Source organism: Lineus longissimus, chromosome 7 (genome assembly GCF_910592395.1).
Source record: "Lineus longissimus chromosome 7, tnLinLong1.2, whole genome shotgun sequence".
Lineage (NCBI taxonomy): Eukaryota > Metazoa > Nemertea > Pilidiophora > Heteronemertea > Lineidae > Lineus > Lineus longissimus.
The window spans coordinates 32,208-50,965 of NC_088314.1; the positions used below are offsets into that span (position 1 = coordinate 32,208).

The window sequence follows — 18,758 nt, forward strand, 5'->3', positions numbered from 1 at the left end:
GACCGGACACCGGAAGCCAACGCCCCCAGGGTTTTTTCGAGGTAGCACCTCGATGTACAGCGTGGCGGATCGAGGCTATCATGACGAGTGAAATGCCGTCAAGTACCAGTCTCTGTAATGAGTGAATGGCGGAGACTGTTGATAAGCGCCTCCTCGCGGCCACCGGTGAGACTGACAGTTGTCATTATGGCGGTACTGTGTGGGAATGTTGCATTTTCCCGACAAATTCTGGCCAATATTGCGTTATCTTTTGTTCTGATCACAAAGTTTTAGACTTCATCTCAGAGCCTTTGACACAAAGATTTGACTGGTAAATGTTGCTGTAAAATTTGTCTATGATTTTGTGATGAAAATGGCAGTAGTTTACTGAAAGTGTTTTGCTATCACTCAGTTACAGTACTTGTAGGCCTACTACTATCAGTCAAGTCAGTGTTTGTTTTCGGTCATCGTAAACAGTGTGCAACACCGGTTACCAGCGTCCACCAGGTTTATAGTCGGGTATAAAGTCATCAAAATAAAATTTTGACTTTAAGCTTGCGTTTAAACCTGGTGGACACTGTTAAGGATAACCCTTTGTTTTCTCTGTGTTTTCGGACTTGTTTGTTCGTGTGTTAATAAGTTTTTAGGCCATGCCATATATGTTTAAGGAATTTATACCGAACTGGAGGTGTTGGATCAATGGATGTCTCACCAAAACCGTGAGGGTAGAGCTAATGTAGACCAAAACCAAGGCGTAGCCGAAATTTTCGTCTACATTTTAGCTCCACCCAAGCTACACATGTTGACACAAATAATGCTCAATCATGCGCACAAGTACCAGTACACACTGTAAGGTCTATCGTTAAAATTTACATTACAATCCTCGATCGGATATGATGTAGTCGATTGCATTGGGCCATTTTGACAAAGCCCAAACAAAACAAATGCGCTCAAAACACATCGGAAGTCCTGAGCAAACTTCAGACAATGCCAGAGGCCACTGTAACCTTTGTTCCATGTGAAACCCATGACTGGTTATTGCCTAGACAAACTTCTTCAAAAAGGTTGATTCAAGTTCAGCTAAAAGTCCACTGTACCATAGACCACATCAGTTGTTTTTTAAAGGATTTTCGTCGAATCAAAGAAGCAGGAACATCATAGTTATTCTATTGTCACTCATTTTAGGCTTTTTCTAAAGGGAATATGGCATTTATATTCATGTTGTCTCTGTTTTTTCATCAGATTTCAGTATCATTTTCCATGGCGAGTTGTTTACCTGGATCATTGAGCTGATGTCGTTATTAGATCAACATGGCAGAGGACATATACACTGAGATGGGCAGTGAATTTCCTGGTGGCTATTTCGGAGATGAGGGAGGTGATATCGACCATCTTCTAAATGAGGGCGTTGATGAAATACCGATTTACACACGAATCTCATTGCCTGAGCTTTTGGATAAATGTATTCTGCCAACTTTACAACAAGCATCTGTCCATGTGGTACCCAGTGTTGTTCTGTGTTTGCTTTGTAAATTCATCAGTCACACCGTGGGAGAAGGTAAGTATAGTTAACTGTTATGCGTGTTGCATTGGATCAGATCAAGTGTTCTCCACTCAATTTTTCTTTGGTCAGGTGGTAAGCTCAGATTTTGTTGAGGTTGAAGTTTTCTTCAAAACTAATGGTCTGGTGGTCAAACATTTTTTGATAGAAAAACCATTCACAGCTTCAGAGAAAATAGTCTGGTGGTCTGTTTTAATGGTCTGGTGGTAACTGTGTTTTTGGTCTGGTGGCCCAAAAATGAAACTTCATCAAAACCAAAGAAAGGCTGTCTCTTCTTCCTCTAAACCAAAGAAATAGTGTCATTTGTTCCTCAGAACTGAATAAACATATCATTTCTTCCTCAAAGCCAAAGAATGTCTGTCCCTTCTTCCTCTAAACCAAGGAAACACTGTAATTTCTTCCTCCAAACCAAAGAAATCCTCTCCCTTCTCCCTCTACACTAAAGACTAAAGACTTCTAAGATCTGTCACACATTGATTTTGATTTGGAAAGCCTTCCACTTAGGATCTTGAGCGAGCGTAATGAAATGGACTTGTCAACTAGGCCTTAATTAAGAATCACTATGAAGAGATATGAATCATTTCACATGTAGTTTTTTACCTGCAACATGATAATGATGGGATATTTTGAAAATTATTCACTGTTAGAAATAGTTGTGTGTCAACAAGATCGTTCATGTTTTAATTAGTCCTCAACCAGCCTGTAAAATTATCTTGCATTGCAGTGCATCAAGTCCCACCGTTTTCTTTTCAGGTTTTGAAGTGACTGGTCTCTCGTTCCTTCCACGCCAGTTAATCCATTTGAGCTCAGCTTTCATGGGTCTACTTCTGCTGCATCTATTTTTCCAAGAACACATCGTCTTCGTCATCGCTCTTGCTTTCATTTCATATATCTTGCTGATCCTGGGCAAAGCTAAGTTACCAGGCTATTGTGGATTATCAACAGCTGTGGTGGTTGTCTCTTACTTAGTAATATGGTAAGGATCTCAGCTCAGCTGGATCTCCTCTCATTATGTGATCAGACTATTTCTGGTTTGAAACTTCTTTGTAAAACCTGCGAGTTTTGACTTTTATGCTTGACAGTAGAACTCGTGGAATTCAATGCAAACCAACATCCACCAGCAGATTGCACCATTGGTTATATTGGATTTGTCCGGTTAAAATAAGACAGGTATTTGGTATATTGATTGTCAGTTTTGCTGAACTGTTTTACATGTAATTTCAGTGAAATATTTGTTGTGGATACAACTGAGTGGCACCGAATCCGTGGTGCCCAAATGGTGCTAGCTATGAAGGTGATATCGGTGGGCTTTGACATGGACAGTGGCTTACTACTCAAGGCGCCAGGAATCTCAGAGTTCATGGGTTATGCCTTCAATGTAGGAACAGTGATCTTTGGGCCCTGGATCAGTTTCCTTGACTACATGACAATACTTCAGCTCAGGGAGAGAAAAATGGTAACTTATTGTAAAGGGATCTTAGATTCTAGATTTTTAATCTTTTGTCTTCGTGTTCCAGATGTTTCAGAACTTACTGTTGGCCTATTTAATTGTGTTGCTGTAAATTTCTACTTACTAAATTCCTGCAAATCGGATTGAATGGAAATATAGGTGGCTTAATAAGTGCTTGTGCACCATGTTTCAGATTAACCTTGGAGCACTCAACAGTATGAAACATTTATAAGCTTTGAACATTTCAATGGTATGTACTCACCATCTTGTCTTCATGTTTCAGACGTTTTACTGGGTGGCTAAAATGGTGGGCAGTTTCCTGTGGGCGATGTCGTGTGTGATCATCTCAACCTGCCTGGTGCACTGGGTCATCATCGAGGGATCCTGGAAGTAGGTACATGGAGACATCAAATCAAATGGGACATCTTACCAATGCAAGAACACTTGCCAAGTGTGTTACATTGAGCAGAAACCTATTTGCAATGGGACACTCCTTCAGCACATAAGCGGGGTATCTTGTGTGTGTGTGTCTTGTTCAATGGTTAGAAGCAGCTAGATCATGCATTCATTCAGTGACTCTGTATTGCCACGTTTTCTCAAAATTTCAAAACAAACAATTGAACACTAGTTCACCAGAGTTCATCTTCAAAACTGCCTGTATGATTGCCGGAGCTTCCTGGACTTGGCTTTAAGAAAAAGTAGTAAGCTATAAATGTGAGTACCCTAAACTAACTTGCGAACGAATACCCTTCCTTGGAATCACTATAAAATAGCCTACCGTTTGATATTTTCTTCATTCAATGATTGTCTCTCATTGGCTGTGTGTAGAATCTTGGCCTCATGTTTGGTGTCATTTCTTGTTCCAGATGGTTCCTTGCCTACCGGGACGCACAGTCATTTCGCTTCAGCCATTACTTTGTCAGCTTCCTCTCTGAATTAACAATAACAAGTGCAGGCTTAGGAGCTTCCCGGGTGTCCAATGGTGAAGTGAAATGGTAAAAAAAATTTAATTTGGGTCACATTCGTTGATTGGAGTATTTGGCTTGTGCCTTTCACTTTCAGTGTGGCAGACAGTATTTAGAACTGCAGTTACACTGTCAGTGAGTTACAGTTCATTTTCAGTGTGGCAGACAGTATTTAGAATTGCAGTTACACTGTCAGTGAGTTACAGTTCACTTTCAGTGTGGCAGACAGTATTTAGAATTGCAGTTACACTGTCAGTGAGTTACAGTTCACTTTCAGTGTGGCAGACAGTATTTAGAATTGCAGTTACACTGTCAGTGAGTTACAGTTCACTTTCAGTGTGGCAGACAGTATTTAGAACTGCAGTTACACTGTCAGTGAGTTACAGTTCACTTTCAGTGTGGCAGACAGTATTTAGAATTGCAGTTGCACTGTCAGTGAGTTACAGTTCACTTTCAGTGTGGCAGACAGTATTTAGAATTGCAGTTACACTGTCAGTGAGTTACAGTTCACTTTCAGTGTGGCAGACAGTATTTAGAATTGCAGTTACACTGTCAGTGAGTTACAGTTCACTTTCAGTGTGGCAGACAGTATTTAGAATTGCAGTTACACTGTCAGTGAGTTACAGTTCACTTTCAGTGTGGCAGACAGTATTTAGAACTGCAGTTACACTGTCAGTGAGTTACAGTTCACTTTCAGTGTGGCAGACAGTATTTAGAACTGCAGTTACACTGTCAGTGAGTTACAGTTCACTTTCAGTGTGGCAGACAATATTTAGAACTGCAGTTACACTGTCAGTGAGTTACAGTTCACTTTCAGTGTGGCAGACAGTATTTAGAATTGCAGTTACACTGTCAGTGAGTTACAGTTCACTTTCAGTGTGGCAGACAGTATTTAGAACTGCAGTTACACTGTCAGTGAGTTACAGTTCACTTTCAGTGTGGCAGACAGTATTTAGAATTGCAGTTGCACTGTCAGTGAGTTACAGTTCACTTTCAGTGTGGCAGACAATATTTAGAACTGCAGTTACACTGTCAGTGAGTTACAGTTCATTCTGGAGAAAATGTTACCAAGGAAATTGTCAGAGAGCCTAGTGAATTTAATTCATGTTTAAAATGGTTTTTGAAGGAGTAATGCCACATCTTATCATTGGAAATAATGTTGTGATTGCCATCTCTTTGTAGGGATATTTCTGTAGCTCGCCCGTTCCATATAGAAATGCCTCGATCATTGGTAGAAGTGGTGACCAACTGGAATCTTCCTATGCACTACTGGTTAAAAACATGTACGTTGGATAGTTTTCTCTCTGTTTGACATGGTGCCAGCTAGAGCCTTTAGACCTGCCTCAGCGGTCATGGTGCCAATATGAGCCCACGTCTCCTGTTAGATGCAGTGCATTAGGGGAGACTTGGATATCATGACATGTATTCATTTTAATTCTCTTTCAAGGGCTCTTATGTCCTTGCTCTCAACTCAATGTTTTAGCTTTCTTCTGCACCTCTAACAGACATGTGATTCATGTTCTTGTCATGTTTCAGACATCTTTAAGACAACTAGGAGATTGGGGACATTTGTCGCTGTCATATTCACATATGCTGCTAGTGCATTATTACATGTAAGTCAACCAAGTTCATTCACAACCAGTTAGAATTGATCCATTTGCATTTATAAACATGGGACTGAGCAAGCCTTTTGTCCCTTCTTGGCTCTTTGACAGGAAGACAGTAAGCTTGATCAAGTAGGTGATTTGCTTTGAACAATTCACTCATCAAGATCAATGTGAAGGGGAAATGTTGAGTAGCACAACATTCACTCATTCAGGTTTTCAGTTATGATGTTGGTGTTGGACATTGAGTTCTTATGGAATTGTTTGTTGTTATCTGTGACAGACATACGTCATATGTGTGAAGTTTCTCAACTCTGTCAAGTGCTGTTCCTCGCTGTAACAAGTCACCAACAATTTACTTCTTACATCATTTGGATCTTATATATGTTTGAGATTTATGATAAACTCAGTTGATTTGGAGTTTTGTCTAGTCCTGCTGCTATTGGACCTTTAAACAAAATCCAAATGAAATAAGAGCTTTTGAGAGGTCATGTATGTGACCAATTTGTTCAATGTATCCTGTTTGTGATTTCAGGGTCTCAACTTCCAACTGGCAGCTGTCTTATTTTCTTTAGGATTTTATTCTTATGTTGAATATGGTGAGTACTGTACTATCGCAGTCAACTAATGTTATTGTTGGTCAGATGAAGATTGAAATGACTCCTAGGGGCAGGCATGGAGGTGTTCCCTGTACAAGGGGGAAATGATTGAGACCAGTTAATGATGTCATATATCTCATAGTGCCAAGCATGGAGGTGTTCCTGTACAAGGAGAAATGAATGAGAGCGGTTAACGATGTCATATATCTCATAGTGCCAAGCATGGAGGTGTTCCCTGTACAAGGAGAAATGAATGAGAGCGGTAAATGTCATACATCTCATTTTCATTTCCCTCTGGACTGCCCCACACTAACGTGCCCGGCTCTTCACTTTAAGGTCATCTCTGCATCATGATGGAGGTTGACCTTGCATTTTGCTTCATACTCTAGTGATGTATCATGTTTTGTATTTTTGCAGTGTTAAGAAAGCGACTATCTGAAATCTTCAGTGGCTGTATACTAGCAAAAAAGTGTAAACCGGAGTGTGGTCACAAACATAAAGCAGTAAGTTTTCCTGTTCACTGAAATTTTGTCTTCTCCGTGCTAGAAACTAGAAACATAAGATGCTTCTTATAAAAAAGCACTAGCCTATTTTGGTGGCATTGTGGTATTGTTTTCAAACATTGTGTTAATCGAAAGATCTTGCACGTGATCACCCGGCACCAACCTTGTTTCGATATGGTAATAGGTAGGTAGTGGAGCAGTCATTTTAAAGAGTGGTGGTATTGTTTCAGGGCAGTCTTTATGTGGCCCTCGCCAACCTAGCCTTTGGTCTCTTGGCTGTGTTCCACCTGGCCTACCTGGGGTTGATGTTTGACAGCAGTTCACAGCAAGAGAAGGTAAGTTCTCTTCAACTGAGATGAAACTTGGCCGAGATGATTGGTTTGATAATACAAATCGGACAATTGATAATCTGATGAGAATTTCACTTGGTCAGCTGATGGGTTAGAGCCCCCCAAATCTGGAGCAACATGTGTCACTCCAAGCCGACTTAACGCACCACACATTGACAACACTTTTAGAGATCATAGAGATTTCATGAGGCCCTAAGAGGAGTTCAGAAAAGCTTGTTTGTGAAACAGAAGAAGGTTCGAACTCAACAGTTTCCCAGGAAGTGGCCCATGGCAGTAGGATGTATAGTTCTGGTGAAATGAAAATCTTAAGTTGCCTTCAGTGGCCACTTATAACCAAATAAAGGCTTAAAAACAAAAAATAATCAAGTTTTCAAGTTCTTTGCCCAATTCATTCACTCTTCCTATTTCAGGGTTATACAATGGAACACACCTTATCCAAATGGGCCAACTTGGGCTACACAAGTCATTGGGTGGCCGTGGCATGCTACATGTTCTACCTGCTCATATGAAGGATCACAGGAGACTTGGAGGAATCTTATGCTATGGGCGACAAAGGAGAAAGTGTACTTTACTCTACTCAGCTCCAACAAAGGAAGTCTTTTCTGCCCTGTCTTTTCTAATTTCTAGCCGAAACATTCAATTTGTTCTTCCATGAGTGTGGGGCTATTCATAAGGACACATGCATAATCTGATGGACAATTGTTGTGGTATTGGCGTTGATATATGAAATGGATCACATGGTCTACTTTGTCACGCATGGTGTGTAATGTGGACAACCACTATCTGGCCAACGAGATCAGTAAAATGATTTCAGATGGTCTTCTCCAATCTCAAAATGATTGATTGTAAACAATAGAAAGATACTTCCTAGGCAAAGTGGGCAGTCGTGTGCCATCAACTCTCTGAACGTGCTTTCTTGAATGGTGGTTTGTACCAGTGTGTACATTGCAAATGGGTGCTGCTTGTTTGTTGATTCCTTGTGTTTTAACGTGAATTCTCAAACGAATGAGGGCCCCCACTGTAAAATCTGTCCAAACGAGTGTGTTAAAAGCGAGCCTTTCCGACTTATGTTGTCTTTCTAGTCCTAATGAAATAAGCATTTGGATTGTCTGTGTGGTGTTCAGCAAGAAAGGTTTGTTGTGCTCTTGGGCCTTTCAAAATCAAAACCAGTTTTTTTCAAGGCGGGATGAATGTATAAGCGTGCCACTACAATTATACGCCAAGTGGGTTTATTGGCCTAGTGAATCCGACTTCGGTGAGAGGTTTAGTCCCCACAAGCTACTCTTGTTTCTCTCTTGGTGGGGTCTTTGGCCTGCCCTGGCACAGACACCAGATAAAAGGAACCTCGATTTTAAGTCTCATTCGAAGGACTGTAAAGAGCCAGGAATTTTAGTTCCTTGAGAGCCACGCCGGTTCATCCAGAAATACAATCCTGCGATCGAACCCGGGCCCTTTTGTGTTGAGCCAGCAGTGTTAACCACTAGGCTATGAAGCTCCCTAGTATGCTAGTAAATGGTGAGTTTGTGTCTTGCTATTCTAACAGCTCTAAAGTCTTGTCTCAACCTTTCATCGGAATCCATTCTATCAGCTCTGATGTCTCATATTATACTTCAACTTTAACAATACACTTTAGACATATTTCATGTTTTGTTTATTCTCCTGCAAACAATCTTGTGTGTTTCTTGTCTTAACCCTTTGCAGTAATTTCAGTTTTTAATATAATGTTCAATGAATTAACACTCGTACATATTTCACACGAAAAATGGAGGACAATTTGGACAGGAGCTGTCCTCCTTCTAAATGGTAATGATGTTAAAGTGAAAGCTGACAGTTCTAGCTCCTAGCTCATCAGCTGATTCAATACTTATCGCAAGATGTGAAGTGGTGGTCTTATTACCAATTATGCAGTTCATTTTGAGAGAAATCAAAACATATACCCTATGTATTTTGGGGGTATTTTTTATTTGTATAGAACTTGGTACTTGTATGTTGGAGCAAACATTTACACAGAGTTGTGGGCACACATGAACCATGGAGGTATCAATACCTCCATGCATGAACCGACTGATACTGTCCAACAGTCTGCCTCCAGCAGGAACCACGACTCAATATCTGTGCTGGAGAGATTCGCTATTGTTTGTAACCATGGTAACAGTTGTTTTATGTTAACCAATTGTAGTGTTGAGTTCTCAAGACTAAAATGTATTAAAAAAGTCAAAAAATTATATAAGTGCTTTTACCAAATTTTATATGAAATAAAATAACTTACAGAATAACTAACTGTGTTATTTATTTTTCAATATTTTGAGGCAAAATTTCAAAATTTGGCTTATTAATCAGTGCTTGGCGATTTCAGCCTTTTGAAGAAGATTGCCAAAATGTAAGTTTTCTGGATAAATCCGAGCCCGCAATCAATCTTAGCAGTGTAGATTCTAGTCTTTGTGTGGCTTGGCGCATTTTGAAAAAGTATGTCTACAGAACAGGAAGTCAATATTAGGCCTATGTGATATTTTGTTGAAGACGATTGGCAAGCCCAACCACGACGGACGGTATTGTACGACGACGGTATCGTATAAAGCTCCCTAGAGGCGAGCTATAAACCAGGCGTCGCATTTCATCAAACCCAATGTGCAGGACCTGTTACAAACGACTACCTGCTCATATGTACAGTACAACAGCCTAGTCAGTTGTGCATTTTGGTAAAACTTGTGCATATTGAACTTGACTGAACTAGCTGTCAAGACATTATGATATCACCAACAGACTTTGATTTGGAAGTGGCACTGGGAAGACATGTCTGTTGTTTGTGAGGAGCTGGTTTTTGCAAGTCAAACAAATGAAAGTTTTACTACCATACGATGATGTTCAAAGCAAAAGCCCATAGTCTATACCCATTCATTTAAACAAACATGATGTACGTAGAGGAATATGGCAAACAGTTCCAAGTACACAAAAATGAAAGAAGCTTGTGAAGACAGTGTAATGTGTTCAACCAATAATCTTTACTTCATCAATGTTTTGTCCGCCACCTTTGGGCTCAGACCGGAACTACATTGGTACATGAGTAGATACATGGACACAAAAATAATCGCCTCAACATTTCGTACACATTGGCTGAGAAAAATAAACTGCACAGAACGGAAAATGTCCGAAGTCAATGCACACGAATATGTACAGCAAAATCATTTCGTCACAATGGTCACTGAAATGAGAAAATCCTGATTGTGAGGAATCATGGGATCATGAGCAATAAAACCCAACTTCAAAGAAATCCAATCTGTAGTTTGTGCTCCAGAGCCCCAAACGATGCAGACAAAACATCATATCATAAGCTGGAGAAATCTGACATTCAGTGTACTTCACAGTTTTCTACAATAACTGAAAAGGACTACGATTGTTTACAATATTGACTGGTAAGACAATTGCACATTGACCAGCAGTATCATGAATCATTCCGAATTAGACTGTCAACATTCTACACCAAGGAAAACATACTGAAGAATGCTCTCACAGGAAAGAGAATATCTTCATAACTCAATTCATCAAATGTGATGAATGAGAACATAAAATGTGTGAAACTAGAAAGAAGTACAATGTATCTCTGAGAAGTAACAGAAGAATGGTGATGAACAAATTCGAAGGAAGCACTGAGCAAATCTGTACAAAGTTCACCCATAAAATTATTTGAACCAGAGGAAAAGTAGAGTCACTTGTCACACTTGCCATGGTTTAGACATCTATATCAGTAAGACAGTGGATCCGTGGACTTTGTTCATAAAACACAATGTAACAGACGGTTAAATAATCTCAAGTTAACTTGAAATGGCAGAATTCATAAGAGTAGAAATCATGTTAAAATCAAATAAATCTATAAAGAATGCCGACAATCTCCAACATAACTGAAACACAAATCAGCACCTCAACCAAAAGCAAACAAGGCCTTGGTTATTTCATTGTAAAATGCAATAAAGAATTTGACACAAAAATATGATCCCCATAGTAAACCTTACAGACAGTGTATAGGGAAGAAGACATTTCTGAAACAAAGCAGCTCTCAGCAACAACTAAAGACATATACATGAATCCCTTGAAAATATTTAATACTCTGTTGATCTGACGAGTATATGTAAGAGCTGCATTAATATGAATCCAGTAACTAATTTGGCATTAGATAAACAATGTTCTATTCCTATATAACATACAAAACAGATTCCAGGTTATTAAAGTTAAAAAGAGTAAGTACATCTGCAGCTCTGGCTTGCTCTAATCACAGTGGGCATCTTGAACCACCAAGAAACTTCTGAGCCGATACCAGCTCACATGATGGCTACAATGGGATCATTTATCTTTGACTGACCATTCCAAAGAAAAAACACACTGGTCCACGGAGGCCGCCATTTACACAGTGTGACGTCAAAATTGTGTTTATTATGTCATTCAACCTCGGTTGTGGCATGTATTTTGAACAATTTTTAATGCTATCTTCTGAGACTATAAGCTATTCTCCTATCAGAGCTTTCACAAATGCAGCAACTCTCACTTAAGATTAAAGAAAACTTAAACCTGGATACAAAGTTGGTATTGTTTACATGTAAGACAAGACCTCCTAACAGCTGCCTAATGCCTCTAAGGTTCCACTTGGTCCTTTCACAGACAGTCCTCCAACAATGTATAACTTCTTATTGTACATCAAATAAGCACATGAACAATGTGTGTTAGGGATGTCCTCTAATGATGACCAGCAGCCATTCGTCACATCAAAACCTTCGACCTTCTTCTGTGGTACTCCTTGGTTACCTGAAAGATGCAGGAGAAGAAATTAGAAGTTTTGAACTGCATCCTACCTGTCTAAAAGACTGATGAGAGTGGTCACAAGGACATTATTATCCTTCCCCCTTCATCCTACCTGTCTAAAAGACTGATGAGAGTGGTCACAAGGACATTATTATCCTTCCCCCTTCATCCTACCTGTCTAAAAGACTGATGAGAGTGGTCACAAGGACATTATCATCCTTCTCCCTTCATCCTACCTGTCTAAAAGACAGATGAGAGTGGTCACAAGGACATTACCATCCTTCTCCCTTCATCCTACCTGTCTAAAAGACTGATGAGAGTGGTCACAAGGACATTATCATCCTTCTCCCTTCATCCTGCCTGTCTAAAAGACAGATGAGAGTGGTCACAAGGACATTATCATCCTTCTCCCTTCATCCTACCTGTCTAAAAGACTGATGAGAGTGGTCACAAGGACATTATCATCCTTCTCCCTTCATCCTGCCTGTCTAAAAGACTGATGAGAGTGGTCACAAGGACATTATCATCCTTCTCCCTTGTCTTTTAATGACAATAACATAAGACAAAAGGCACTCACAGATTAAAACTGAACTTGAACACATGGCCGAGACACCAGACTTGTACAAAGCAGTCTTCAGCAAAGGTTTCAGTTTGTTCTTCCAAGTTCATACGAGTCGTGCGTCTCAATTGCTTTTCGACAGTGAGAATGAAGCTTCGCTAAAGAGACTTGAGCTAAGACATCATATATTCAGACTTCTTTAGATTGAGGGAACGAGATGGAGATTTTTACACATTTACCTAGTCCTCCTGCCACAATCATTTTCCCATTGATCACTCCAATGGCACCATCACCACGAGCGGTTGGCATATTAGGCGACACTGTCCATTCCTCTGCAAGAAAAGAAAAAGTTTTTCAATAATTTGTTCTGTGTTGAACATGTTTTTATCACGTTTACCGTTTGCAAATTGTCACAGCCAATGACAATGTTCACCCAGAAAAGAAGGCCAAGTTCATTGAACTACAAAGAAAGTCCTTCTATGACACCAGAGTTCCAACAACAACACAGTGACACACTGCACTTTATATATCTAGCAACTGACCTTTTTCAATGTCAAAAACTTCACAAGCTCCTGAGAATCCCTCTTCCTTACTGATCAGACCTCCGATACTGAAGATATGTGTATCTGTTGCTGTGTACATAGGAAAAACTCGCTTTGATGGGATATCGGGTAAAGTCCTCCACTCATTGGTTTCAAAATCATAAACTTCCACTGCTGTTACTGGATCCCGACCAAATCGACCACCTGAAATCAGAGAACAGAATCTGTGGAGGATGTCACTCAATGTCAACAGTATGATTATATACAGTTGCATTAACAAAGAGCCCGATCACTGACTGCCATATTTCATGCTTGATTATACGAAAAGTAGGATGGGACTGCACAAGTTTGGAAGGCTCCGGCCCAAAGGAGAGCTGAAGAGAAGTAAAAATACCCGAGACCAACTGTATCATCTTTCAATAGGAACCTGCTGAGGTCGCTCACCTAAGACGTACAACTTTTCCTTGACAATGAAGCACCCTGTAGCATATCTGGCACGGTTCATTGGCTTCTTACTGATCCAAACTTCCTTTTCTGGATCAAACACCATGAAGCCATCAGAACAATCAGTGTTTGTCTTCATGCCACCAACAGCAAGGATTTGACCATCTGAAACACAAAAATGAGCAGTCAATCTTCAATTCATCATTTGTAGGGAGAATTGTCACCAATCTTCTACAGATACGGCAACATGGGCATCAAGTACAAGTATGACTTGCTAAGTCATCAAGACCATAAGCCTATCAAGCATTGTGGCTATGCCCCGAGGGCAGCAAGTACAAGTATGACTTGCTAAGTCATCAAGACCATAAGTCTATCGAGCATCGTGGCTATGCCCCGAGGGCAGCAAGTACAAGTATGACTTGCTAAGTCATCAAGACCATAAGTCTATCGAGCATCGTGGCTATGCCCCGAGGGCAGCAAGTACAAGTATGACTTGCTAAGTCATCAAGACCATAAGTCTATCGAGCATCGTGGCTATGCCCCGAGGGCAGCAAGTACAAGTTTGACTTGCTAAGTCATCAAGACCATAAGTCTATCGAGCATTGTGGCTATGCCCCGAGGGCAGCAAGTACAAGTTTGACTTGCTAAGTCATCAAGACCATAAGTCTATTGAGCATTGTGGCTATGCCCCGACCTTGGTTTGCCGAATGGTTGGTCTATCATTATCATCCGAGGAAATTAGTTGAGCACCCGATATCTGTAACACGTATGTGTCCTCCCCTCCCCCACAACCACAACTTGTACTTTCTCACCTCTGACCACGGTGGACACTCCGATCAAACCAGTTGATAAATCAGGGAGTGACCTCCAGGTTTTTGTCTCCGTATTGAACAGATCCACATTTGGCAATGGCTGTTGCTTCGTGCCGACACCGCCAACGGCATAAATATTTTTCTCAATGACTGCCATTGCTGAGCCAGCTCTTGGGACTGGACACTTAGCAAGACATTGCCACCGGTTGTTTTTAGTGTTGTACATTTCGAATAGATCCATGGGGATGCCGGTATGGTCACATCCACCCAGAATGTAGATCTTGCCGTCCACTGTTACTGCAGTTGAGAATACTCTTTTTGACGGCATCTCACGCAACTTCTCCCATTTATAGCTTCTGTCTGTTCCTTCAGCCATGATCATGTGTAAATATCCTGAAGAATAAAACACTCAAGTAGAAAAGATTGTTAAAGACAAAAGCATAGGAGAGGTATCATATGCTATACAATGATACTCTAAAGCCTGACATATAGGGCAAACACAACTGAATTGAAGAACTATACATGATACAGCTACCGGACATAACCCGCGTCAGTTCATTGTAGAGGCAAAGGACAGATATCATAGATTACTTTGGCCTGATTAGTTTTATTTTTATTTATGTTGAAATCTTTGATCTGCCATCATAAGAAAGCTAGAGATAAATTGCTGGTAGGCCTACAGTGAGTGGTAGGATGCCACGGCATTCGTTGTCAATTTTTGTCTTAATTTTTTTTGTATTCCTAATTCATTTCAAATTTCTCCAGTACAGCATGCTATTGCTAGGCCTATTCTTATCGCAATAGATGAATTCGAAGAAGTTTGTTTTGGCACTGACCAGTCAATGAGTCATGCGTTTCACCTTGAACAAAGGATCGCCATGTCTCTAGGCATTGTCTAAAGTTGGCTCAGGCTTTCTGACGTGTTGTGTTCTGAGTGTGTGCATTTGATTTTTTTGGCACTGGTTCGTCTTGGTCGAATGCGTCTACTCTATTCACTTAAGTCTTAACCATTTTCCTCTCGTGTAATTAATCTACTCTACATCAAACCTAAATCGACCCAATCAACAGTACATAGGCCTAACTGTCAGCGTCTAAATAATCTTATCTACACACAATACACACAACACACACAAGAACACGAGCAGCAGCAGCCCACACCACGCACAGGGCATAGCAGTTTGGCACAGATTCTAGCATGGGATGGTTAGAGGGCTCGTGTTTATAAAAAAAACATGTTAGGCTACAGATATTTTATCTGGGCCTCAGATTTTAATGATACACGGAATGACGGATAACCTCTAAAATTTTCAGACTACTCATGCAACCATTGCTTTGACAGAGCGGAAATAATTGTAAAAAGTAAAAAGTAAAAAGAGGACACACCTGTGTGGAAATGGAGAAAATTTTTGTTGAGTTACAACGTCATCTGTCGGCGGTGACTGAAGTAGCGCGCTCCTGACCTTGACCTCCGAACACGTACATTGCACTGCTGGGGAAATCCGGAGAGCGAACCCGCAAGGCATGATTCGCAGCAGGCGACAAGAGTGTAGCGGTCAAAATGGAACTAAGTTCGCTATTCCGACTGATTCCGGCTATTTCCGACTCACATTGCTCAATAGAAAATATCAAAATGTTTAAAAACTAATAATCCAACTCCAAGAATTTACAAATTTGAGCAATGTTATGCAATTTTGATTGCTCTATTTGCGCAAGGCTACATGATTCGCGGCAGGCGACAAGAGTGAAGCGGTCTGGCACTACATGTTCGCTATTCCGGCTGATTCCGGCTATTTCCGACTCACATTTTAGAATAACCGGTCTAACAAATTCCTACGAACCAATCAGCACGTAGCCTTGGAAGGTGGCGTATCCCATTACGTAGACATTGGTGCATAGTTAGAGAAGTCTTATTAGAGGCAATTAGTGCAATTTTTTGCATAAACAGGCAACTTATATCAACTGCATTATCATTTCAAAAAGACATTTTTTACTGACACATACAAGACATTTTGAGTTTTGCTGAATCGATTTTGTTTCATGACGAGTGGTAACTCACACCTGGAATAGATTATCACGGGGTTTGGAGGCAAAGTCAGTATTAAAGGTGGGCCAGCAGCCTTTGCGTGGAAATTGACATTTACATTCAATTGCAAGGCACAAAATACAACAGGGTCTTGGAAGATTGATTTCTGCCCTTGAAAGGAATGGGAGGGACGTCTAGTACCCGCAGAGTTACTCTAGAAGAGGAGGAGGGCGCTGGCATTGTAAAGGTCTGCATCGATTTCATGCACGGCGCAAGTTTTCATTTGACTCTTCCAAGCTGGTAACTTTATTCAGGACCGGCCAAAAAATTGATGCACTTGAATTGAATGGGAAACGAACATAACATAGGCCAATGCCCAAACATAACATGCGCACACTCAGAACATGCCTGAAGGTGACTTCGGTAATGCCATAGGCCTCTGTGACCCTTTTTTCCATATGAAAATGATGAACTTGCTTTAGAAATTGCCCATTATTATTCATCATTCATGCCGCACTAGCGCACTCAACTCACTCTCGATCATTTTCACCGGGCCCTTTCATTGCTTGGAAACTCGCATGCTTGGTCGGTTGTTTTGTTGTTCTTACATGCTTATGGTTATGATACAGTATTTTCGGAGCGACCTGACAATTCGCTGCCGTTTCCCAAAAAAAGGTCATTAGCCTCCTCGTTACTTTCTAGTTAGAGTGACGAAATAAGAGGCATTTATCATTAGAGCAAAAAAGTGGCTGTGAATTCTTCTGTCAGGCCGTATTTTCTACTTCTAGATTTCTGGATCAGTTGTGAAGCGACTTCGGGGAGAAGATGAAAGCCATGAGCCTCAATCATTTGAAGAAGACAGACCAACAGTGCCAGCACCGAAACATGCTCCATTTAGGACAAGCGAGGATGATATATCAAGACTAGAAAAACTCTATAAAGAAAAACTAAAGCGTCTAGAAAAACTGGTAAGGTTTCATTTCACGGCATGGAGGTTCATATTGCACTATTTTCCAAACCTTGCTTAATCTAGGATTCAATTCAACAAAAAACTCAAGTTGTTTGCGAACATATATTCTATCCAGAAAACCATGGACAGTGCTATTTCACTTCCAATGAAATGAATATCATCGTTTCAGAATAAAGAGTTATACCAGACATCCACACAAGAATTCAGCCAAGCAGTGCAGGAGGTGGAGAAGAAATTCTTGTAAGTATTCCGAGGGGGATGTTGAAAACCATTCCCTCATAGAGGACATTCCGTCAGATGAGAACAATGAGATTTCAGCCAGCTTGTCATATTCCCAAATTCAGTTGGCATAAAAGTGATGGAGTATTCAGAGATCCAGTTCACTCATCTCTATTGTTTCATTTCATCTTTGAAGGAACACCTGCACAAGCGGACAAGTAGCCTTCAAGTTTAGTGTTGTATTTGCTGTCCTTCACTGAATCAGTCATTGTTTTATTTCAGGAAGTACACCACATCGCCAGTTTGTCACAATCAACAAGATGCCGTATTGAAATGTTACCAAGATAATCCAAAACAGACATTACTGTGTTCATTACAAGTAAAACAATTCTTAGAATGTGTTGAGAAGACGAGACAGGTTAGTTGAGGGGTTGGCAATAGAGGTCGCCAGTGTACAGAATGGGCATCCTGAACAAAACTGTCTGAAATCAAAAATGGGGAAAATGTAGATTGTTGTTTACCTACGTTATCAATCATGCCTCTGCAGAATAGTCCGGAGTCTCTTAGAGGTCCTCTTGGCAGAATCATCAGACGGTTGTAATGCTGCTTGAATCCAGATCCTCCCATCCTAATCAAGAAAAAAGTGTTCAGTTGTTGTTGTTGTTTACATACTGGTCAGGTGGGACAAGCTGGTTGGCCATGTTGACATGTTCACATCTGCTGACTCCTCACACCAGAATCACGAGAAGATGGTGCTGCTGTAGTCTAATGCAATGGTATTGAACCAGATCAGTCCATCCTACATGTCATCAAATGTTTCTTCTTTTCAGACTGTCCTGACAAGAAAAGGCTAGTAGAGAATTATTTGAAGACAACTGGAGGTGATCATCATACATTGCAAACATTGTAGAGCACACATGTGTCAAGAGGATAGTGATATGCGGACAACTTAGGAAGGATAATAAACAAAATAAGTGTTTTTACAAAAAACAATGAATTGAATGGTGACTTCTAACAACACTCAATCAGGCAAAAAATGAAGTGTTTTCTTTGATTTTAGTGGCTTTCTTTGAAAATTGACCAAGATTTTTCGTTGTGTGAACAGATCCAAGTCTCATATCACTTTCAACTAATGACATAACATGTTTATCTATATCTGTGCTATAAGAGGCATTATTCATAATAAAGATATTTGTTAAAATAGTTGAGAAGACTTTTTTAATTTCATGGTGCAGCTTGTGGTGGGATGACTGCTTTTATCATTGGCTCGAGTCCCAACGCCTAATGGTGCAGGCAGTGTAACTGGCGATAAAGCACTGTGGACTTCAAGAAAAAGTGGAAGAGGCTAAAACTCAACATTCTCAATGAAGCTACAACAGCCAGT

The 18,758-nt window shown here is 40.4% G+C and overlaps 4 protein-coding genes across 4 annotated transcripts in view; 2 read left to right on the forward strand and 2 right to left on the reverse strand.

Annotated features, from left to right (window-relative positions):
- Positions 1-3,354, reverse strand: part of LOC135491504 (uncharacterized) — a 30,563-nt gene extending 27,209 nt beyond the window's left edge. Inside the window, exon 1 of the mRNA XM_064777411.1 lies at positions 3,253-3,354. The gene's annotated coding sequence lies outside the window, so the exon portion shown is untranslated. The remainder of the gene's footprint in view (positions 1-3,252) is intronic.
- LOC135491500 (protein-serine O-palmitoleoyltransferase porcupine-like) lies at positions 148-9,243 on the forward strand. The gene is made up of 12 exons (XM_064777405.1): positions 148-310; positions 1,222-1,537; positions 2,294-2,516; positions 2,765-2,996; positions 3,274-3,380; positions 3,857-3,985; positions 5,138-5,238; positions 5,492-5,568; positions 6,095-6,158; positions 6,576-6,661; positions 6,892-6,996; positions 7,422-9,243. The coding sequence occupies exons 2-12, from the start codon at positions 1,291-1,293 to the stop codon at positions 7,518-7,520; spliced, it is 1,470 nt and encodes a 489-aa protein (XP_064633475.1). The 5' UTR covers positions 148-310; positions 1,222-1,290; the 3' UTR covers positions 7,521-9,243.
- Positions 9,244-9,991: 748 nt separating this feature from the next.
- Positions 9,992-15,634, reverse strand: LOC135491502 (kelch domain-containing protein 8A-like). The gene is made up of 6 exons (XM_064777408.1): positions 15,546-15,634; positions 14,163-14,555; positions 13,351-13,515; positions 12,907-13,110; positions 12,604-12,696; positions 9,992-11,808 (listed from the first exon to the last, which is right to left on the reverse strand). The coding sequence occupies exons 2-6, from the start codon at positions 14,542-14,544 to the stop codon at positions 11,618-11,620; spliced, it is 1,035 nt and encodes a 344-aa protein (XP_064633478.1). The 5' UTR covers positions 14,545-14,555; positions 15,546-15,634; the 3' UTR covers positions 9,992-11,617.
- Positions 15,635-16,193: 559 nt separating this feature from the next.
- On the forward strand, positions 16,194-18,579 carry LOC135491503 (MICOS complex subunit MIC19-like). The gene is made up of 5 exons (XM_064777409.1): positions 16,194-16,432; positions 16,974-17,153; positions 17,325-17,395; positions 17,657-17,792; positions 18,205-18,579. Exons 1-5 carry the CDS (start codon positions 16,367-16,369, stop codon positions 18,226-18,228), a joined length of 477 nt encoding a protein of 158 aa, XP_064633479.1. The 5' UTR covers positions 16,194-16,366; the 3' UTR covers positions 18,229-18,579.
- Positions 18,580-18,758: the final 179 nt, after the last annotated feature.